This window comes from Belonocnema kinseyi, chromosome 4 (genome assembly GCF_010883055.1).
Source record: "Belonocnema kinseyi isolate 2016_QV_RU_SX_M_011 chromosome 4, B_treatae_v1, whole genome shotgun sequence".
Classification (NCBI taxonomy): Eukaryota; Metazoa; Arthropoda; class Insecta; order Hymenoptera; family Cynipidae; genus Belonocnema; species Belonocnema kinseyi.
Genome location: NC_046660.1, coordinates 41,342,286 through 41,363,974, shown reverse-complemented (window position 1 = coordinate 41,363,974; position 21,689 = coordinate 41,342,286). Strand labels below are relative to the sequence as shown.

General features: G+C 30.4%; 1 protein-coding gene across 5 annotated transcripts in view; it reads left to right on the top strand.

Moving 5' to 3' along the window:
* LOC117170679 (trehalase-like) overlaps positions 1-21,689 on the top strand; it is a 144,902-nt gene that overhangs the window by 121,098 nt on the left and 2,115 nt on the right. For 3 of the 5 annotated variants that reach the window (XM_033357620.1, XM_033357621.1, XM_033357619.1), the window contains 4 exons: positions 12,485-13,267; positions 13,686-13,819; positions 14,041-14,594; positions 15,144-15,394. In XM_033357620.1, the coding sequence (XP_033213511.1) occupies positions 12,485-13,267; positions 13,686-13,819; positions 14,041-14,594; positions 15,144-15,394 (1,722 nt within the window). Of the gene's footprint in view, positions 1-12,484; positions 13,268-13,685; positions 13,820-14,040; positions 14,595-15,143; positions 15,400-15,734; positions 17,273-21,689 lie in introns of those variants that run through there. The other 2 variants (XM_033357622.1, XM_033357623.1) reach the window with 2 other exon arrangements.

The window sequence follows — 21,689 nt, the reverse complement described above, 5'->3', positions numbered from 1 at the left end:
TGTTTGATTAAAAATCAATTATTTTTAGTTTGAGATTTAATTTTTTTCTTGAAAAAATTAGCATATACGTTTGGTTAAGACTGCATATTTTTTCGTGAAAAATTGAATTGTCAAATTGAAAATTTGATTATTTTTGTGAAAATTCAACATTTCCGTTACTAATTCATTTTTTTATTGTTGTTAAAAATTTAACTGTTATGATGAAAATTCATTTTTTTATGTTGTGGATTCAACTTATTTGTATGTTTGAATTTCTTTTCTCTCTTGACTGAAGAATCTTTCGTGATTAAAAATTCGGCTTTTTGGTGAAAATGTGGTAATTTTTTCTTTAAAATGCAACTGGTTGGTTAATTATTAATGTGTTTGGTTGAGCAATAAACTATTTAGGTAAAAAGGTATGTTTTTGTTTATAAAATTAATCTTTTTTTAACATTCATCTTATTGGTTGAAAGTGGATCGTTTTTGGTAGAAAATTCAACTATCTGGTTAAAATCTCATTTTTTTTAATTTAACGTTTTCTATAATATTTTCTGTTGCTCCTAGGAAGTTGTCCATCTTCCAGAAGTGGAAGTCGGAACTAGGTAAATCTAAAAAGAAACACTTTAAAAAGTAAAAAAAATATAATGCTTACAGCAATATAGATTTATAGCCCAATATATGAGAATTTGAATTTTTTTCTCAACCTGAAATTCAAAATTTTCTAACACCTTCCTTATTTTAGAATTTTTATGTCAGTCATGACTAACCTACGATGTTCAATAACAAATATAACAATTGCCACTCGACAGATATGAAACAAAATGTTCAAAAATTAATTTTCGTTCCACAAAAGTGAATCATTTTGATCTAAAATTGATATCAGAATGATATTTAATGATTTAATATCCCAGGATTTACTGTGTAATTTTTTGAAAAGATGAATGAGAATCATATCCTTTTTTGGACAAGTTTACTGATTAACTCGAGTGAAAATATTGCTCTTTTTTCAGGATGCCCATTCAAGAGAAAAAATAAGCACTTGTCGAAAAGTCTGTTCCCTGAACTCTAATACAATTGCTACGCGGAATGTCTTGTACTAAAAACGTTCCATTTATAAAAAACAAAGAAGCTCTTAAACTCCCGCAAATGTATTTAAATTAGATCGTAATATACTAGTCAGGAAAACGCCTTGCACAAACAATGTTGATTTTTTGTACAGATTGCGTTCTTGGAAACTGTAATATGCATTGGTATATATAGTCGCGTCCTTGCAAATTTATCGACAATTGCTGGAATAAGACATCGTATATGTAAATAGCGCCTTTAGTTAAAGTAAAAGTTGATACAAAACTACTGACAAAGAAGTAAGTCGGAAAGTTTATATATACTACCGTCGCAAATTATCTATATTGATAAATTTCAAACACGGTAACTCGATCGCAAGTAAAGCTAGAATAGTTTCTTTTGTAAAACAGAAAGATAACGAAATTCCACGTCGAATGAATTTAGAATCCTTACGGTTTCCCAAGAAACGACCAAAAATATCCAAGCGTGTCTTCGTCGAGTTTCAGTCGGCTCGACTGAAACATAACGCAGACACGCTTGGACATTTGTAGGCATATTTTAGAAACCCGTAAAGATTTTTTAAGTTTGATTCGCTCACATTAAAGATAAGATTTAAAAAATTTCGTCCTGTAATTTTAGAATTTTTTTCGCATTTGTTCTACGTCATAGCTCTCCCATCACAATATGATCACGCTGTGATCGCTTCTTAATCACAACTCTTGCTCTCGCAGCTTGGAATTAAATTAAAGGTTTTAATTGAATTTTTGATTTTCGCTGCAACTTTCCTTGATCATGGAACGAGTTAAAGTCGAGAGGTACAAAATTCGAAAAAAAATTCCAACAAAAAAAAATACTTCGCACATTATATATTCTTTTAAAAAATTCATAAATATCTCTGCTAAGAGTCATTCGAAGTAGAACGTCATAAACTTTCCAATTATTTTTTTCTTAAATGCTTAGTTTTATATCCAACCGAGTTATCGTGCTTCAAAGCCATCCGTGATTTTTTCGCTCGTGCTAGCCATGTAGATAATTTCACTTATTTTCAAATTAATCTTTTCGTAAAACAGTGTGATTGTACTTGATTTTTGAACATTTGCCACCTAAAAATGGTTTTCTTTTTTTTTATTATATCTGATAATAAGATTTCCATATGAAGGTCATTTTTGATAGGGAAAATGTTTATTGCAAAAGTATTTTGAAATTTGTTTTTTTTTTATCCAAACTATTTATTGGTGCTAGAATAAGCAATTATGAAAGTATTTAAGCTTAAAAAGGTTTTTGGGGCCGTTCAATTAAAATATATAGTTACATAATTTCTATATTTAAAATGGCCTGTTTAATACGTGAATCAAGAATCTAAATATATACTAAATATATACCTAAAATTGAAATTTATTTATTTATAAAAATTTCTAAATAATAATTCTTAGATTTTTTCAAGATTCAAGAGTTTTAAATTCTACATCTTCCAAATCGAAGACATTTCAAATGTGAATCATTAATTAATGGTTTTAGTTTTTGTACGTTTTTGTATAAATATTTTCTACCATGATTATAAGTGGAGAACAAGAAATTCATTTTTTCTCGTATTTCACGCTTATTTAATATGTTTTTTCGAGTCAAGAAATCTGTATCTCTGTTATCCTTATGGTCGATATTATCTAAAAGAAAAAATTTATAAAATTTTAAAACAATCAAATAAATATTCGCACGAGGATAGAGCATTTTTTAAATTTTGTCGATTTTTTATTATCTTAGGGATTGAAGACGAGGTTGTTCCGGATGAGTTAAGAGGCGGTAACTTTTGTGTGTAACTTTGGACATCAAATCATTCTAAACCATAAAATTTTAGGTCTACAAGTTAGATAATTTTTTATGATTTTGTTTTTTATTTTTAGGGGATGAAATAGGGTGTGTTCCTGTAGAGATAGGGGTGCGGATTTAATTTGGTACCAAATAATATTATAATCAACACAAACCTTTTAGGTCTAAAAGTTATGTCATTTTTTATAATTTTTTTTTTCAATTTTTAGGGGTTGAATTGGGGTGCGTTTCGGAGGTGTTAGAGGGACGAAATTTTTTCGGATACCTTCGATCATTAAATAGATCCATTCAGAACTTTAGAATCGTAGGTCTCGCGCAAATAAATTTTGTTGTATATTCGTTTTTTGTAAAGGTTGCAAACTTCAGCGACGTCGATCAGTCGCGATCAAATTGATTCTACTGCGAGTTGTTCCGTGAAAGTTGTCAAAAAAAAAGTCAAGCGACAACGACGAGTTTACTAAACACTGGAGTGGCCTTAACACTGAACTCAGAAAGGATGAAACGAGCCTGATGATTCAAGGGAAGTAGGGCTTTAAATTAATGACCTTAACACTGAACGTCCAATGAACGGCGCGTCGCGTCGGTGTTGTTGGCTATTGTGTCGCGCAAGTGCATTTAGTGGATTGCGGTGACTAGGCACATTTCTATTCTTCGGTGATTCCCCCGTCAGCATACATCGAGCAACTGATTCTGCCAGTCTCCAATGACACTTCTGTATGCACCAAAATGTCCCCGAGATATCTTTTGTTCAGTAGGTCAGAAAAGGTACCCTGATTGCTGATACCTAATTACGATTAACTTTAAAATTATGGCTTGTAGGGGAGCGTGAATTAATAAGAAATGTATTATTAACAAGGTCGTGAATAAATAATTGCATATCGCGCGAGAAAATGTTAAGAGAGTAAAAAGTTTTATTTTGTACTGACGATTGGCAATTCTAACCATTCTTATAAACAATTAATTAAAAAAGTTTGTGAACAAGAAGCAATGTTATTAACGGTAGGTGTAGGTTTTGCAAAAGTTTTATTGAAAATCATGACACTGGTTGCTCTAGATGATTTTTCATTAATAAATTTAAATTCTAGACGATTTCCTCTTAAAAATATATATTTTTTTAACAACAATTAGTGTCATCAGTTCTTACTTCAACGGGAGATTTCTTTTTACTTTCTCAAGATGTCTAGCCTCGAAATAGGCAATCTACAAGTTTTAAATTTTTTTGAGTAATCAATTTTGAGACACAATTGTGCTAATTTTATTTGATGCTAAAAACAACATAACATTTTCTTTCTGAATCAATCCTAAAATTGTAATAAAAATTGTTTAAACAAAAACTGACTTTTTTCAACTTTGAAACAAAAGGTGTCTCGGGGATCTCTGGGTGCATACAGGAGTGTTAGTGACAACAAAATTACAAACTACGTTAGCAATTTTTTTGCGGGGGGGGGGGGGGGGGGGGTCTCACCAAAAAGTTGAAAAGTCTACTCTTATATGTTTGGTTCAAAATTCATTTTTTTTACTTATAAATTCCACTAATTGGTTGAAAAATTAATTATTTTGCTGAAAATGGAAATGTTATGTTAAAAAGTCATCTTTTTTAGTCGACAATTCAACTACTTGATTGAAAGCTGAACTACTTTGAAAAACATTCTTTTTTTGGCTGACAACTCTTCTCTGATTGAAAATTTAACAATATTGTTAAAACAATAGATCTTCTTGGTTGAAAATTCATCTCATTTATTAATAATGCAATGGTTCTGGATTGAACTATTTTGTTAAAAATTCATATTTTTTGTTAAATTCAATTGTTTTTGATTTCAAAATAAAATCTTTTTTGATTGAAGATTCATCATATTAGTTAAATATTCAACTATTTGGTTGTAAAATAACTTTTTTGTTGCAATTTCAACTGATTTGTAGAAACCTCATCTTTTTTACCTGAAGATTTAACTACTTGATCAAACATTAATTTTTTTATTGAAAATGATAGTTACATGTTAAAAATTTAATAATTCATCTGTTTAATTGAATATTTCACTATTTGGTTTAGAAATTCATCTTTTTTGGTTGAAAATTCATATACTTTGTTAAAACTTCGTTTCTTTCTGCTAAAAAATAATTTTTTATCTGGAAAGTTAGCGATTCCATTTGTGATTGAAAATTTGTCCTTTTGTGTAGATTAATCTTCTTTGTTGCAAATTCATTTATTTGATTGAGGCCTCAAATATTTTTTGATGGTCTTTTTGCGATGAATTTATCTGTTATTCTTTTTTTTTCGAAAGTAATTTTTTAAACTTGAAATTTAACTATTTTATTTTTGGTGGAAAACTAAACAATTTGTTTGAAAATGCAATATATTTCTCTTTGAATTGTTAGGAATTTAAAGCGTTTCATATTGAATTCAATGTAATAGCTACAATAATATTATGTAGAAGTAGGACATAACAGGTCCTCGACATTTTGCTAATATGAATATAATTCATAATATGAAAATCGATTTACATTCATTATTTATGTATATTTTCCAGCATCGTTTTCAGAATTTATTAGATTATGATAACAGGAATAACACACCTTTTACACATTTTTGCATCTGATTCGTAGTTTAAGTAAAAAAAATGTTTTGCAACAAAATTTGTTTAAACCTGATATTATCTTACATCTTACAGCTGAAGGACATGAGAATTGAAAACATTAACTAATTTTTTACTCTACTTTTTTTATTTTATCGTAATAATTTAAAGAAGCTGATCTACCATATTAAAAGTTGATTTAAGAATATTTTACAATATTTTAATTTATATTTTTCCAGTTAATCTTTAAATATTTACAGTCTTTTAATTGAATTTTTCATTTTTTGCGCAAGACATTCGGGATAGAAGAAAAAGTCTCATACTGAAAAATAACTATAAACATTGCATAAAAATAGATTGTTCTAGTATACTTTTTTTGCAGTTTCGGCAAAAACTATCTGGCAGGACAAAAATGACATTGAATACAAATTATTTATTTCATTAACACCTTATGGTTTCCAAAACAATTTGATCAAGATTTTTAAAATTTTAGAAGGTGTATCATTACTTTTAAAAAAACTTCATTTATTGTGTATATATGTATATATAAATTACGATGACCTATATTTAGTGGACCAAACGGTTTCTGGCTTTAGGACTAACAATTTTCTTCTCTTGATGACTCTTGTCAAGACTTACTTTTTTCACTTATTCTTGTATTTCTGTATATTTGTTATATTTGTAGTACATTTAAAAAATATGTTTCAATGTGTTTATTTAACTTTGTTTATTCTTTTTTCACAACAAATTAGACACGTTAAGGCGCGAAATTCAAAATCCGATTTTCTACCGGAAAAACTAAGATTTCAAAGCTTTTGGCGAGTTAGTTGACCGAAGCTTCAATTCCTCCCAGATGCGAACGCCGTTACAAATTTTTTTCAATGAAGTATATGCTACTTATAAATTTAACATTTAAATAAGTTCTAATTAATATTCTAATAATTTGTACGAAACAGTTTTTACTTTTTATGTCCAAAAAAATTTTTTCTTCTGAACAGAAGTCCTAAAATACAAATGCCAACTCGAATTAGCACACAAAAGTGGCTTTCAAGAATTCGGCTCAGAGAATGTGACGAGTGGAAGATTTTGATTGATGATTTCGGACTGCGTTATACTGGCATTTGTCCAATTACGTACCATGTCCCCTTCAAGTATGACCTCCCTCTTCTTAATAATAAGGGATGTGCTGTTAATTCACCATGTTAAGCTCTGTCTTTGGATCTATATGGAAGATTTAAAAAATGCAATTTCACTAAATCACATTATAAAAATAACTTAGATTTTATTTCTTCTATGTGTGTAATTTGTTGTTTTTATAAACGTCAAGATACAACTCGTATAATGTATTCTATGCCAATTTCCAAAAAAATACTTCAGCCACAATTTTTCTTGGCTTCGGGGCTGCCCATAAACTACGTTATTAGTTGAGGGCTATTTTTGCCCCCCCCCCCCCTACACCCAGAAAGTAAGTTAGCCATGGGCTAAACACTGAAATTAGGATAATAAAAGGGGAATAAATTCTTGAAACAAATATTGCAGCTGCTATATTGAAATTAATTTGAAACACATTACATTCTTTATATTTTATGTCGAAATATATTGAATTATCAACTAAAAAAACTAATTTTTAACGAAACAGTTGTATTAGCAACCATATTATTGAAAACGAAAGAGATACATTTTGAACAAAGTAGTTGAACTTTTAACACAGTAGTTAAATTTGCAAGCCAAAAATCTGCATTTATGACCAAAAAAGTTCAATTTTTGACCACAAAAAATTACTTTGAGCAAAAAGTCGAATTTTTAACCAACAAATATTAGTTTACGACCAAAATAGATGAATTCTCGACTCAAAAAATAATTTTAAACCAAATAGACAGATTTTGAAAAAAGAAGATTAATTTTTTACCCTAAAAGACGAATTTTAAAATAATGAGTTTAATTTTCAACTAAAAAAGATAAGTTTTCAATCTATAATCGAATCGTTAAATTTTCTGATAAGAAGTTAATTTTTAACCAAAGAAAAAAAAACACATTTCGAACAAATACACGAATCTTTAACCAATTTATGGTTACATTTCGAAGTTAAAAATCGAATAATCTACAAAATAGTTTAAATTTTCAAAAATCTTTACAAAATTAATTTTTAATAAAGTAGTTAAACTTTCAACAAAGTAATCGATTTTTCAACAAAAAAATATGAATTTTAAACCAAATAGTTTAATTTTCAAACCAAAGGATTAATTTTCGACTAAGAAGATTAATTTTCTACAGAAAAAGAAGAATTTTGGAATTAAAAATTTAATTTCCAACAAAAAAATATAAGTATTCAACCTAGAATGGAATCGTTAAATTTTCAGATAAAAAAATGCATTTTTAAACAAAGAAAAAAAATTGTTCGACAAAACACATGAATCGTCAACCAAAAAGCTAAAAACGAAAAATCTATAAAATAGTTTAAATTTTCAAAAATCTTTAAAAAACGCATTTTTAAAGAAGTAGTTTAACTTTCAACAAAGTAGTATAATTTTTAACCAAAAATATGAATTTTTAAACCATCTTCCACACACAAGATTAATATTCTCCATAAAAGGCGAATTTTCAAGAAAGCAGTTGGAATTTTTGAACCCGAAAACTTCAGTTCTTAACAATAAAGTTTATTGAAAGCCAAATAGTTGAATATTCAACTAATATGATGAATCTTGAACCAAGAAAGATTTTTATTTCAAATGAAAAGCAGTTGAATTTTACCATAAAGGATTAATTGTCTACTAAAAATAGAAGTTAAATTTCTAGTTAAAATTAATTTGTAATTAAAAATTAAAACAAATAGTTCAATTTTTTACAAAAAAGATGAATTTTCTTCTAAAGCAGACGATTTTTCAACAAAATACAGTGAAACTCTATTATACCGCCGATTTTGGGGCTGACCTTGAGTGTGAATTAACTTATTTGCCCGCTCTGCTTTTGTTTGTTCACGCTTGACTGTTCGCCTGAGTGACAACCGTAGACCGCGCGGCCCCCGCGCAGTTCCTGTGACGTACCTACGGCGCGGCTTCATTTCTCGGAATGGCTATAGAAGGGAGGGCTATTGGAGTGTTTTACTGTACATGCATTTAACAATTTCATATTTGAATTTTCCTGTAAAATTTTTTTTTCAATAAAAATTTAACGAATTTTAGACAATATTCAACCAAAAACATTAATTTTCAGCAAAGTAGTTGTACTTTCAACCAAGTAGTTGAATTTTTGACCAAAAAACATGACTTTTTAACAAAAAACTTAGAATTTCAGCAAAATAATTAAGTTTTTAATCAAGTAGTACAATTTTTAACCAAGCGAGATGAATTCCAAAATAAAATTTAATAGTGGACTTTATGAAAAAAGAAATGTAATTTTTTCCAAAAATAGTTGGATTTTCTTATTGGGTTTTATTAGTTCAGTTCTTATTTAAGCGAGAAAAAAGCGAGAAAAGGAAGAAGGTGAAATTTTTTGAAAACAGGGGGGGGGGGGGGGGGGGGGGGGGGGGGTGAAGAGGAATTAAAGAAAAAGGGAATAGGGTAAATTAAACTCTACCGTTGCAGGGACATATTTCGCAGATAGTGTTGCATAACGATACGAGATGCTCAGTTCTCTTGCTCATTTCAGTCGTTCGAGAAGTATTTTCAAAAACTGAGAATATCATTCTCTCTTTTGTTTGTATCGTCTCATCTCATCTCATTGCATCTCGTTCCTCATCCGAGATACCAGCGGAAACGCCCTTGACGTAAATTTAAGGTTATCAAATAAAAAAATAGTTGATAAAAATGTCAATACACCATGTACGTTCCAAAAAAAAGTTGTATTTAAAGAATTCCTGTCCAAAAAATATCTTTTAGGTAAAATAATATGACTATGTTATCCATGAATATTGTTCCAACTAAATTTTAAACTATACATTATAATTTTGCTTCAATAATAAATTATTTCCAATATGAAAGTACACAAATTTGAGGACTTTTTCTGGTTTATAAAGTCATCAGTAAAAAATCTTAATTTGAACGTTCAGAGATTCAAGCACATGTAAAACTGTCACTTTTAAGTTTATTTTTGAAAAAAGAAAATAATTTTTAAATAAAAATCTCTTTCAAATATTTTAAAATATCCTAAAATATTTGAAATTCCGAGTAAAATTTCTTCAAACATTTTTTAATTCTGGAACTATATTGAAAATTCCTTATGATCTTTAAAATAACATAAAACCCTACAGGTACCACAAAATCCTTCTAAATCTTATGAAATTCTTCAGAACTGTATGCAATTTTTTTAAATAATACACTGTAAAAAAAGATTTATGTAACATTAAAAAGTTTCGGAAAATTACATATTGTATCATTGTAAATGTCACACACTTCACTGTGTGATTGTACAAAAGTATGTGAAATTGCATCTTCTAGCGATGTAAATAAAAGGACCCTCGAACAGCCGTGTAATATTACACACTCGATAAAAATAAAATTACACATTCCCTCGTACGAACTTTACATTCAGAAGGGAAAATTCAGTCGCAGCGTGTAAAAATACCATGCGTCGGTAAAATTACTTTCCTGTGATTGAAAATTACATCGAGATTTTCAATTTTACCAAAGATCTTTAATTTTACCCTGGCGGAAACTGTAAATTTTTCGATTTATAATTAATTTAAAATTTAGAATAGTTAATCAAATAATATGTAAATACGAAAGCGTATCTCGTGTTCATTGTTTATCGATGCCTTCATCCTTCAATTTTGGAGCATTTTTATTTTAATGCAGGAAATTGACAGCTATGTTCAACTTTTTTAACAGCTTTTACACAAAAATAGACCGAATTCGAGCTATTCCTATTTTGCCTTTTACATTTTCTTCTATTGGAGCGGAAAAAATGCGGTTATTCAAAACATATATTTCATATTTTTGTTACGGAACATTTAATCATAAAAAAATACCAATAGTATCTTATGTGTTTTAGGTAAGTGGTAACGTGTCCGGTTTGTGTTTCTTCAATCTCCATGAAATTGTACGAAGTTTGAGCTTTCGAGTGTTCGAAACCTGTCGCCCTGATCAATTTTATTTTAATCTTTCACATAATGAATTTTCATTTTCGCGTGTAAAATTATTGGCCGAATTGGAATATCACAACATATTCGTAAAGTTACTCCGATACACAAGGGTCCTTTTATTTACATCCGTCAGAGATGTAAAATTCAATAGATTTTTTTTACAGTGTAGCTCAAAATTATTAAAATCATTAGAAATTCCTTGACATTTATTAATTCGCTCAGAAATTCCTTATAGCTTTAAAAAATCCTAAATTCGAGCCTTAAATATCTTGAAAACTCTTTAAAAATCTCTAGAATTCCTTAAAAATCCCCTTTAAACTTTTTGGTTTATATTGAAACTATTTGAAAGAAATAATAAGAATATATCTCAAAAGATTAAAAAATCTTCATTAAATCCGATTCTTCAATACAGAATTTTTTTTTAATATTCTCATAATTTCATTATTCATGTGAAACGAGTTTTTAAATATGCTGCTTAAAAATCAGTACACATTATTATAATAATCATTATTAAAAAAGGAGTGTTTATGAGGCTTTTTGGCCCCAGGAATCTAGAATTAAAGAATAATTTTCTTTATGCATCAGATTTGAGATATAACCACAAAGACCACACAAAAATAAACTAACCAGATAAAAAAAAAGATTATACTATTGAAAATCATATTTAGCAACCTTAATTATTAATAAAAGAAGTATATAATTTAATAGAAATACACATTTTACTCTGAATGCTATGTTTTTTGTGCCTCATATGTCTACTTTCATATTTGATGACACTACTAATGACATTTGTTTTTTTACGAATGTTAGTTTTGACACTGACAAGGCAGTTGATCGAAATATACGATCTTTCGAGAAGCTCGCTTATATTAGACGAGATGAGATTTCATAAAAAAAAGACGAGAGATTTTCTCGTTATTGCTCATTTCTCGTATTTCTCGCTCAAATGCTACACTATTCGTAGATGCCTTTAATATTTATCATCAGGAATCGTCTAAACGTTATCAAAGTTCGTAACCTTACTTCCTCCCCCCCGCTTCTTCTGCTAACAGCCGCAGTTTTTGACGGGACCCCCCCCCCCTCTCAAATTGGTCATGTACTTTATGGACGGCCGGCCTCTTACTTATGGTTGTAAGATTAATTTATATATAGATACTCTTGTTTTTTAAAAAGAGGTCCACTTAACTGGCTATTTATGCCGGACCTTTCTTTACCATACCTTTCTTTCTAAATGCAAGTAAAATATTTTTATTTTGACTTTTAGCTTAGATTGTAATTGTTTCATAAGATATGCAACGGGAAGTAATAACACTTAACTATACTGTTCCAATAACTTGAAGCGGTATGGTTATCAATGAGGGGCTCGCTAGAATCCGGGCGTACCCGGAACAAGAAATTATAACGTTAAGGTCTTCCAGTTTATGTATGGAAATTGAAATCGAAAGTTGCTGAGTCTTAGACGAGGTCGTGGTTCATAGACGGTCTTTTTCCTGATGCAGTCATGCTCTGTGATAAATTATCTTGGCTCATTTTTCTGAACTGTTTTTTCTACATCTTGTTTTATGTATTTATATTTATAAAGATTTCAAAAAAATAATAGTATATTGTGTAACAATTGCGGGGAAAAGGCAGTTCTACGTGAGTATGAAACTTACAGCACGAACACAGAAAAATTTTAAACTTACTTCTGCTGCGCCTTATTCTAGGTCCATTTTTATATGGACAAATCAGGCAATACGTGGGAAAGCAATAAAGCATAATACTATTATTTCAAATTGACAAATTGATCAAACTAAAAAATAACATATTATATTTAATCAATCAAACCATTTTTCCCCAGAGTTATAATCGAAATAAAGATCCATCTCTTTTCCCTAGAATGATTTTGATAAAGTACATTATACATCAATAATTTAGAAGATTAAGAAAATGAAAACACAAAAAAAATATTACCTTACAGTGAAATATACTGCCATGGAGAGTTGTTGCACACGATACAGATGGCATCGATCTATCCAGACTCCAAGACGTTCGTCGACATGAAAATGAAGAATCCGCCTAATAAGACATTGGCCCTGTTTCGGGAGTTGATGAACAAGACTGAAAATGCACCCACACGCATCCAGATCGAGGAATTTGTCAACAAGACCTTCGACCCTGCAGGATCAGAATTCGAAGACTGGGATCCAGTAGACTGGAAGCCAAAGCCCAAATTCCTTGACAAGATCCGTGATGAAAATCTTAAAAAATTTGCCGAAGATCTAAATCATATTTGGAAACTGCTAGGTAGGAAAATGAAGGACGAGGTGAAATTGAATAATGAGCTCTACTCCATCATTTACGTACCCAATCCGGTGATAGTTCCTGGTGGACGATTTCGCGAGTTTTACTACTGGGATTCGTACTGGATTGTCAAAGGTCTTCTTCTATCCGAAATGCACAACACCGTAAGGGGTATGCTCTCGAATTTCGTTTCAGTCGTTGAGCAAATTGGATTTATACCTAATGGGGGAAGAATCTACTACGCGATGAGATCTCAACCACCAATGCTCACTCCCATGGTCAGAGAGTACTTGAGAGTCACCAACGATCGTAAATGGTTGGAAGAAAATTTGTGGCTATTGGAAAAAGAGTTTGATTTCTGGATGACTAAACGTACAGTCCAAGTTGAAAAAGATGGGAAAACATATACTCTTGCCAGATACTATGAGGAATCATCTGGGCCAAGACCCGAGTCTTACAGGTAAGAAAAAAAATATATATTTTTGATTCTTAGGAACACAAAAGAAGTTATTGATTTAGCAAGTTCAAATTTAGCAAGTTCAAATTTAGCAAGTTCAAATTTTCACATCCATATGAAAATGGTTTTTATTCTAAGCATGGAGTTTTTGTATTTCAAGACCATAGCTTGCACTCTATAGGTTGAAAAGCAAGTCATCTCCTCCCAAACGAGGATTAATAACATGAGCTCTTTTTAAATGGACATCCATGTATACGTATTTATGAATAAATCAATTATCTATCTCATACAATCGGCTTTGGTCAATGTCTTTTGATTAGCTAGTTCGCGAATTGGCATGTGTCTGTTTTGCCAGTTTTACCGAATTTGATTCACTCTAGAGCTTCAAACTACATTAGAGAAATCTTTATTTCACCTTTAGAGAGGATTACCTGACCAGTCAGAGTTTTCGTACAGCAGAGGAAAAGGATAGCTATTATGCAGAGCTAAAGACAGCTGCGGAAAGTGGTTGGGATTTTTCCAGTCGTTGGTTCATACTTGACGGTACCAACAAAGGTATAAAATAAAATGAAATTTAGCATCGCTTTTTAATTACATAATTTTATATCCCATATTTTATTTGATGATAAAACGTTTGGTTGAATATTTCCAATTTTTCTCGTTTTTTTCTAGTACATGTTACTTCTTACGACACGTGTTTAAAGTAAAATATTTAGCAAACAGACCTATCCTAAAGTACTTTTTTGAAAGACATGTAAAAAAAACTTGTATTTCAGGAAATTTAACTAACTTGAAGACAAGATACATCATTCCCGTGGACTTGAACTCTATTATCTACTTAAATGCGCGGTTACTAGCAGAATTTAATGAAATGGTAGGCAATAAGTCAAGGGTAGATTATTATCTAAAGAAAGCAGATGAGTGGCAAGAAGCTGTCACAGCGGTACTATGGCACGATGAAGTTGGGGCATGGCTAGACTATGACATTCTCAATGACATCAAGAGGGACTACTTCTATCCCACAAATGTTCTACCTCTGTGGACTAATTGTTATGAGATTGCTAAGAAGGAGGAGTACGTTTCCAAAGTTCTCAAGTATCTAGAGAAGACTCAAATTATGCTTAATCTTGGTGGTATTCCTACTACTCTAGAGCACTCTGGTGAGCAGTGGGATTATCCAAATGCCTGGCCCCCTCTTCAGTATTTTGTGATTATGTCTCTTGACAAAACTTCTGATCCTTGGGCTCAGAGGTTAGCCTACGAAATGGGCCAACGATGGGTACGCAGCAATTATAAAGCTTTCAACGAGACAAACAGCATGTTCGAGAAGGTAATGTTACCTCGAAAAGAAAGTCAAACAAATTCGGTATACTAAGTCAACCTTAGAATACTAGTTCTTTACTAATTTAACAGATGTTTCACCTAAAATCAATTATGTTATCAGTCATGTTCATAAATAATAGAACCTCAAGGTGATATAAGGAACCTGTAAATAGAGAAGAAATTTGAATGTTTTGATATGCTTTTCGTTTTATGTTATTTAGTTAGTATTTAGCAAGTGGTATTAGCGATCTTGTGTCAAAAACAACTTTTTTGACAGATTAGCATCATTGACCTAATTTCGACTACTCCTATTTAAAAAACAGGAAAACTTCATGGCTCATGGTAAAAGCATGAACCACACATCAATGTTAATAAATACGCAGCTCACGATTAGCGTCAAAACTATCATTGTCATAAGAACGCAACAGTTCTACCTTAACGCAGATGGTGGTTGTTATTGGTAATTTTGTAGCCATGACGATTTGATGCTTTTTAGACAGGAGCGTAATTATATTTTCCTTATTTCCTTTTGCCATAATTCCTCTTTCTGTTGCAGTATGATGCTACAGTCTCAGGTGGTTACGGCGGAGGAGGCGAATATGAAGTCCAACTTGGATTTGGTTGGTCCAACGGTATCATCATGGACTTGATAGATAAATACGGTGACCGATTAACTGCTGATGATCAATTTTTGCAAAATGATGTCGTACAGACATCGGCACAGCAACAAGTCGCTGTTTCTACAGCTGGTCAAGTCATGACCGGAATTCTAGCACTCATTATTTCGGTAGCAGCAGGATTTATAGGGTGAGGTGTGTATCATGACCTCCCCAAGTGTCTTTTTCAAGATTTTTCGAAATCCTTTCAAAAAAAATCTCATTTCAAAATTAGTCAATTACGTAGTCAGTAGATTCAAGATTATAATGTTATTGTAGATTATATAATGTAGAGGAGAACTTACTAGTACGATTGCAAACTATTTTTATCTTTTAATCGTAGAGGTAATATCATTCGAAAACAATATACAACTAAATTGATGAAAGATTTGTTGACCATGAAAAAATGGAATTATGATGTAAAACAATTGTTTTTGTGGAGACAATGTAATATCGTTTTAATAACCCAGTATATTAATTTTTTGTTTCAGATATTCGTCTGGTCTAAGTCAACTAGCAAAAATTTTACGGAAAAGTATTATTGCGAAGGAAGCATTGAGATATTAGAATTAGTGATAGGTATCAGCGATACTTTGATAGATCGCTGCTTCCGAAGCAAGAACTGTGTGACGTAGTCAAGAGAAATTATTATTTTCTCCTTGGCTGATAATTGACTAACATATAACAAATCTCTCGTCATTCCTTTCTACATGTTTGCCTTTTTTCGTTTGTTGTTATTTGAGTGCGTGTGCGTTAGTGCTTTTATTAACTTTTGGAGAAAATGGAAATAGTGTGCAGGCCACTAGATTTCCAAGAATATTGACAAGATGACGTATAATTTAACACTTGCTGGCGGGTAAAAATTAAGTGTGCGTGTAATTGCTGGTCCAGGGAACACGTAATTTAAAAGAAATCGTTTCTGGGAATTTTTAACGGAAAATTAAACCACTTAATTGCAGTGATAATCTAAATAGGAATGAACTTTGTTTTTCAAAATACTATATATTTTGAATTTTTTAATTAAACGTAGAATCACATGAGTCAGATTTAATATAGAGGCAATCTTGAAAAAAAATTAAGGAACTCTTATCTCGTTTACAGTGCTAATACGACACGAACCTCAGATAATTTTTAATTGTCTCAAGCTTTCTTATCTGCTAATTCGTTGAAATTAGAGATTAGAGTGAAAAAGAGAAAGAATGTGTGAGCGAAAGAGAGCGAGCGTGGAGAAATCGAGTCATCTTGAAGTAATTTTAAAATACTTACAATTAGATATCGCTGGTCGATGGTTCATACAAGTTTTCTCGTTATTTACTGCATCTGATTATGCCTCTTGAAAATTATTGTTTTAACTTGTACATTTTTTTCCAATCGTATCTTATCCTAACTGGGATCTAATTAATTATCCACTTGCTTTTTATTGCTTCAGATTAGATCTTGCAAAAAGAAGATATTCTGTAAACAGAATATATTCTTTTAAGAGAGTACGTTAATCTTATTGAACTTCAATATTTCCAATGATACAACGGTCAACGCGTCGTAACTCACCGTAAAATTATCAAAGCAAATTTAAGCTCTTGTACATATTTACGTAGTATAATGAAAATACGTTTAATAGAGTATTTATTTTGGTTTCTATTTTTTAGAAAGTGATAAGCCATGTAAATATTGTAATATATGAAAGGAAGGTGCTGCAAGTGCAAATGTCGTAGATTTATCTAGTCAGACAAATGAGTGACGTATACCTTACTATAGTGCTGATATAATTTATGACGTAGTCTTCACATTGCGATAAGCTGCCGTACCACTGTGCTGGGCAACACATTTATTTTATTTGATATCCTGATTCTTCACTGTTGAAAAAGTCTTCCATCGTGGACAATATGAGGCTTGAACTGAAATCTACTGAATACAACTAAAATAGGCAAATTAGTATTGATTTATAAAGGAAAGTAAAAATAAAAAAATATTTATTATATTTCTACTGTTGAGGAAAAATGCAGTTTAAAGTATATTAATCGAAGATAAGTAATTTGAAGAAGATAATGCTGGAAAGGAGCGTGCTTTTATTGAGATAGAACCAGATTTGATACATTTAGGTGTAAGAAAAACCCTTTTTCACACATTCTAAGTATAATTCGAGAAAGCTACACAAAAATAAGCAGTGCTTACTTTTTCACTTGTGATATAAATAAAAATAGCAGATTCATTATTTTATGGACGTTACATTGTCTGTTCCAAATTTTAATAGCAAATATATTTAATTCCAGAAATGTATACTACAATATTGTTATTCCTTAAATGTATGTTTTAATGTGTGATATATTTTTGTATACATTATATGCTATTCGTTATACGTAAGTAACTTGTAAGATTTTCGAAGCATTCTAAACTAATAGTTATTGTTTCCAAATTGCAAATTATAGTATTTTCAAAGTATTATTAGAAAAATTATTAGAAATACATTTAGCACGTCGAATCCTAAGTTAGCATATACATACAATAAATATTATATTAATTTAACTAAATAAACGCACATAACTTTTTTTTAAATCTGAGACTTAACCTGTGGCCAGTGAAAATACTACTAAAGTATTTTTTCACAATTTTAATACGCTCAGCGAAAGGAATGATGTACGTACAAAGTTTTCCTGCACCATGTATATACATTTAGGTATACTTGAATTTAAAAATTTTATTATTTAAATTTTTCTGTGCCAATTTTAATGATAAATATTGATGCACTTCTTGATTGGAAGTACTTGATTGAATATTCCTTAAGAAAGAGATTTTACGCAAGAATCTTGGATGATAAAATAATTAAAAGAAAATGAAGAAAAATCAATCAAACTGAAAGCGATTATTTTGTAATTTAAATAAATAAGCATGCTTTTAAGTTCAAAATGATAAAATCTACAGCGTTTATGTGTGCCGTTGATTCAATAAAGTTAATATAAAAATCCTAACCATATAACCCGCACTTTCCTTGTTTTTCCACGAAAATGATGTCTTGCGCATGCTTTTGTGTATTCCCCAGAGTAAACCTGTCCCCGTATTAATATTTTTTGTGAATATTTTTCGAATAAGAACAGTAATGACTTAATAGGGATCTTCAGTTACATTTTACATGTGTCTTTTTCTACATTGGTAATAGCCGTGTTCCTATTAATTTAAATTCAACTAGTTGGAATTTCAATGGCTTGCAATGGTTTCCTAAATTTATTGCATAATCTTGACACTAGAAAGTCTATTATTGTGTAGAGAAACACACCTAACAAATGGTTATCAGTCTGTCACGTATAGATATCAAGGCCATACTATAATCATAAGACCGCTCGAACGTTATTATATAGTAAAGAGCAATTTGTCACCAAGTGCGTTGTTAACATTGATGAAGGAAGGATGGGGCATTTGAAAACTCAACGTCATTCTGATGACCAATTTATCATTTTCAAAATATTAAAATCTTCTAAGTTTCATTTATTGTTCTTTGTCTAGCATAATTCTACAAAATTCACTTTTTTCTTGTCTGGGAATCGATAAGATTTTTCATCAAGAACAATTTAGCAGTAGAGAATTTCAGTTCTTCTAGAGGTAAATTAGTACTTTTTAGTACTTTGGCACAAGGGGGCATCCACTCTGAAATTTCTGATTTGAAATTTCACTCTGATTTCACGCTGTCTGGCAATCGGAAGCGTGAAAAAAAGAAGGAGGGAGGCGGAGGCCATTTTGAATGATTCATTGTTTATTAAAAATTATATTACTTGAAATTTTAAGGGGTTGGGAATTTATTCAAGATTTGAACAACAACCAAATCCATAATAATAATTGTAACGTTTGATTTTAATATCAATTGCATGACCATAAAGACCCTAACAAACTTTCTGCATAAGTTAATAAGAATTTAAAATAACCAGTAAAATAACAATTCCAGTTAGTAAAATTATTATTTGTGAAAAGACTTTCTAACAGAGGACATGTTTCGTGATAGTTTCATGTTTTATTGTGTCGGAACATTCTGGCATGCAAATAATTTTTCTCATAAGTATTTCCTATGCATGTTTTCTATCCATTTTAAAAGACTGTAGAAGGGTTTTTAATATTTTTATTTTGTTTCATTTGATTGTATCTTTTGTAGCAATTTTTTATCTGCTGCGACCTTTGTTTTATTTCATTTGCTAATTTGAGTTGTGTATATAGTTTGTATTTTTAAATCCAGTTGTTCGTATAATTATAGTAATTTTTATCATTATGCTTTTTACACATTTTCCGGAAAAAATGTGGAAAAATGTGAAGTTTTTAAAGCGATACTGTGCGAAGTTAACATCATTTTTTAGCAAATAATTACAGCCTACGTCGAATCAGGCAGCATTCCATACTCAATAAATTAAAAATGATTGGAAAGAATTCTGAAGTAATTGGTTGAATCAAGACTTAAATATCGTTTGTGGAACTTTCTGGGTTCATGAGTGTTTTTTTAGGTCAGAATTACATCTATAAATTTATGATTTTTTTGTGTGGGTTGCACTAAATTGCAGAAAGCTTTTTATTATTAGATCATTTTTAACAAAAATAAGGAGTTTCATTATATTATGTAAATATGAACGATTAACAAACAAGAACTTAGTGTAAAACCAATTTTTAAATTATTTTCTAACCTGAAAAAAATGGAATCCAAATCCTTTTGTGTTCGAAAAGTTTGAGAAAACCTGATTCAACAGGAATTCCAGATTCCAATTATTTAACAAATCTTAAATGATAATGTTGAAATGAAAAATTAAAACAAAATTTTATTTTTGTTCTTTTAATTTAAATTTGCTAGAAAAGTTACAAAATGTTTAAAAATTATCAAATGGCGGCAGCCTTTTTTAATTTTTTCAATTTAGAAAAGTTTTAATGAAATAAAATTTAAAAATTTAAAAATTTAAATATAAAAAGCCCAGAAATGATTGAGACGATAGAGAAGGAGCATTCTTGACACCTTAGACCAATCATTGGCATAAAACCCGAAGTAAATGTATTTAATTGTGGATCAATATTTATTAGGTCTACAAATTAATTCGCCGCCTTTTTTATGTCTTGTAACTCTCGGTCAAACTTAAATTTTTCCCGCCCGAAGCTAATTTTAAAGGGCCAAACTTAAGCTGTAAAAAACAATATAATAGGTGGTGGCCCTGCGGACTCAACCTTAAAAATCATGGCGGCCCTGCGGACACAACCTGAAAAATCTTTCGGAATATTATATTATTTTTTATTTCCAATTGAAAAAAATTCAGTTAAGGCGACCGAAATGATTTGTTCAGCCTAAGAAGAAGGTACGCTGACATATTAAACGTGTAAAAAGTAGTTCCAAGGATTCCATAATAGTGATTTTCGGATTGGAAAACAAGAAGAATGTATCTCTTGTTCACTAATGATTTTTTAGGTTAGATCCGCAAGGCCGCCACCTATTAGATTGTGTTTCGACGAACCAAATTAATTTGAAGACCTAAATATTGCACCGGATAATTAATATATACATGAAATAATATTAGAATTAAATTAATTGAGGCAACACAAGCTAAAAAAATGTATTATCTAAGAAATTAGAGAAATGTTCTAACTGGTGGAAAAATTACCAAAATGCTTCACCTCAACATTTGGTGGCGCTGATAGATTCCACGTTCATTGGCAGCACCTATCCATACAATGGAGGTGCATGTGTGCACGTACATGAAGAGGAATAATTAATCTTTTTCAATTAATTAATAACTCAGTAATAATAAATTTAGGAAAAGTAAATTGAAATGTGCGAATGATTAACTCGTTCAGTCATTGACGGTCTGGGGCATGCAGGTCTGATAACTCTTAAAATTTTCGACTCATTTCGAAAAAAAATTATTTGTTTCGATAAATATATCATATTTTCAAAATTTCTTCAACATCACTTTTTTGCGCTAAAACCTGTGCAATTTTCGTATTTTACATAAGTTTATTGCCAATAGATAAAAAATTGACTTTGTCATAAGACTGATATATATATAAATTTCCATATACATCGACATGCTGATTAACATTTTAATTCTCACGCGTAAACGGGGAAAAAAATCAAAAGTTGAAATATTTTTGTGAAATTTCTATGTAAAATAATTTCCACGGAATTTATTTTTAAAGTAGTGATGAAATTATTTTAATACAATAGTGAAATGATAAAATGTATGTATAAGTTTTAATGGATTCACGCATACTTTTATAGTATTCAGTTTTCGCACAAATACATGTAACGTCAAAATCGCGTCAAGGACTAACTCATTGCGACGTGAGACTATTAAGTGCAATAATTCCATTCTTCTCGAGATTGCTAGTTCCTGCATTAATTATATCCTGAGAATTAGGGAACTTGAATTCAAGTCAAAAGAAAATTTGCACAATCAGTAAAAAAAAAAACACATGAAAAGCAACGTAGA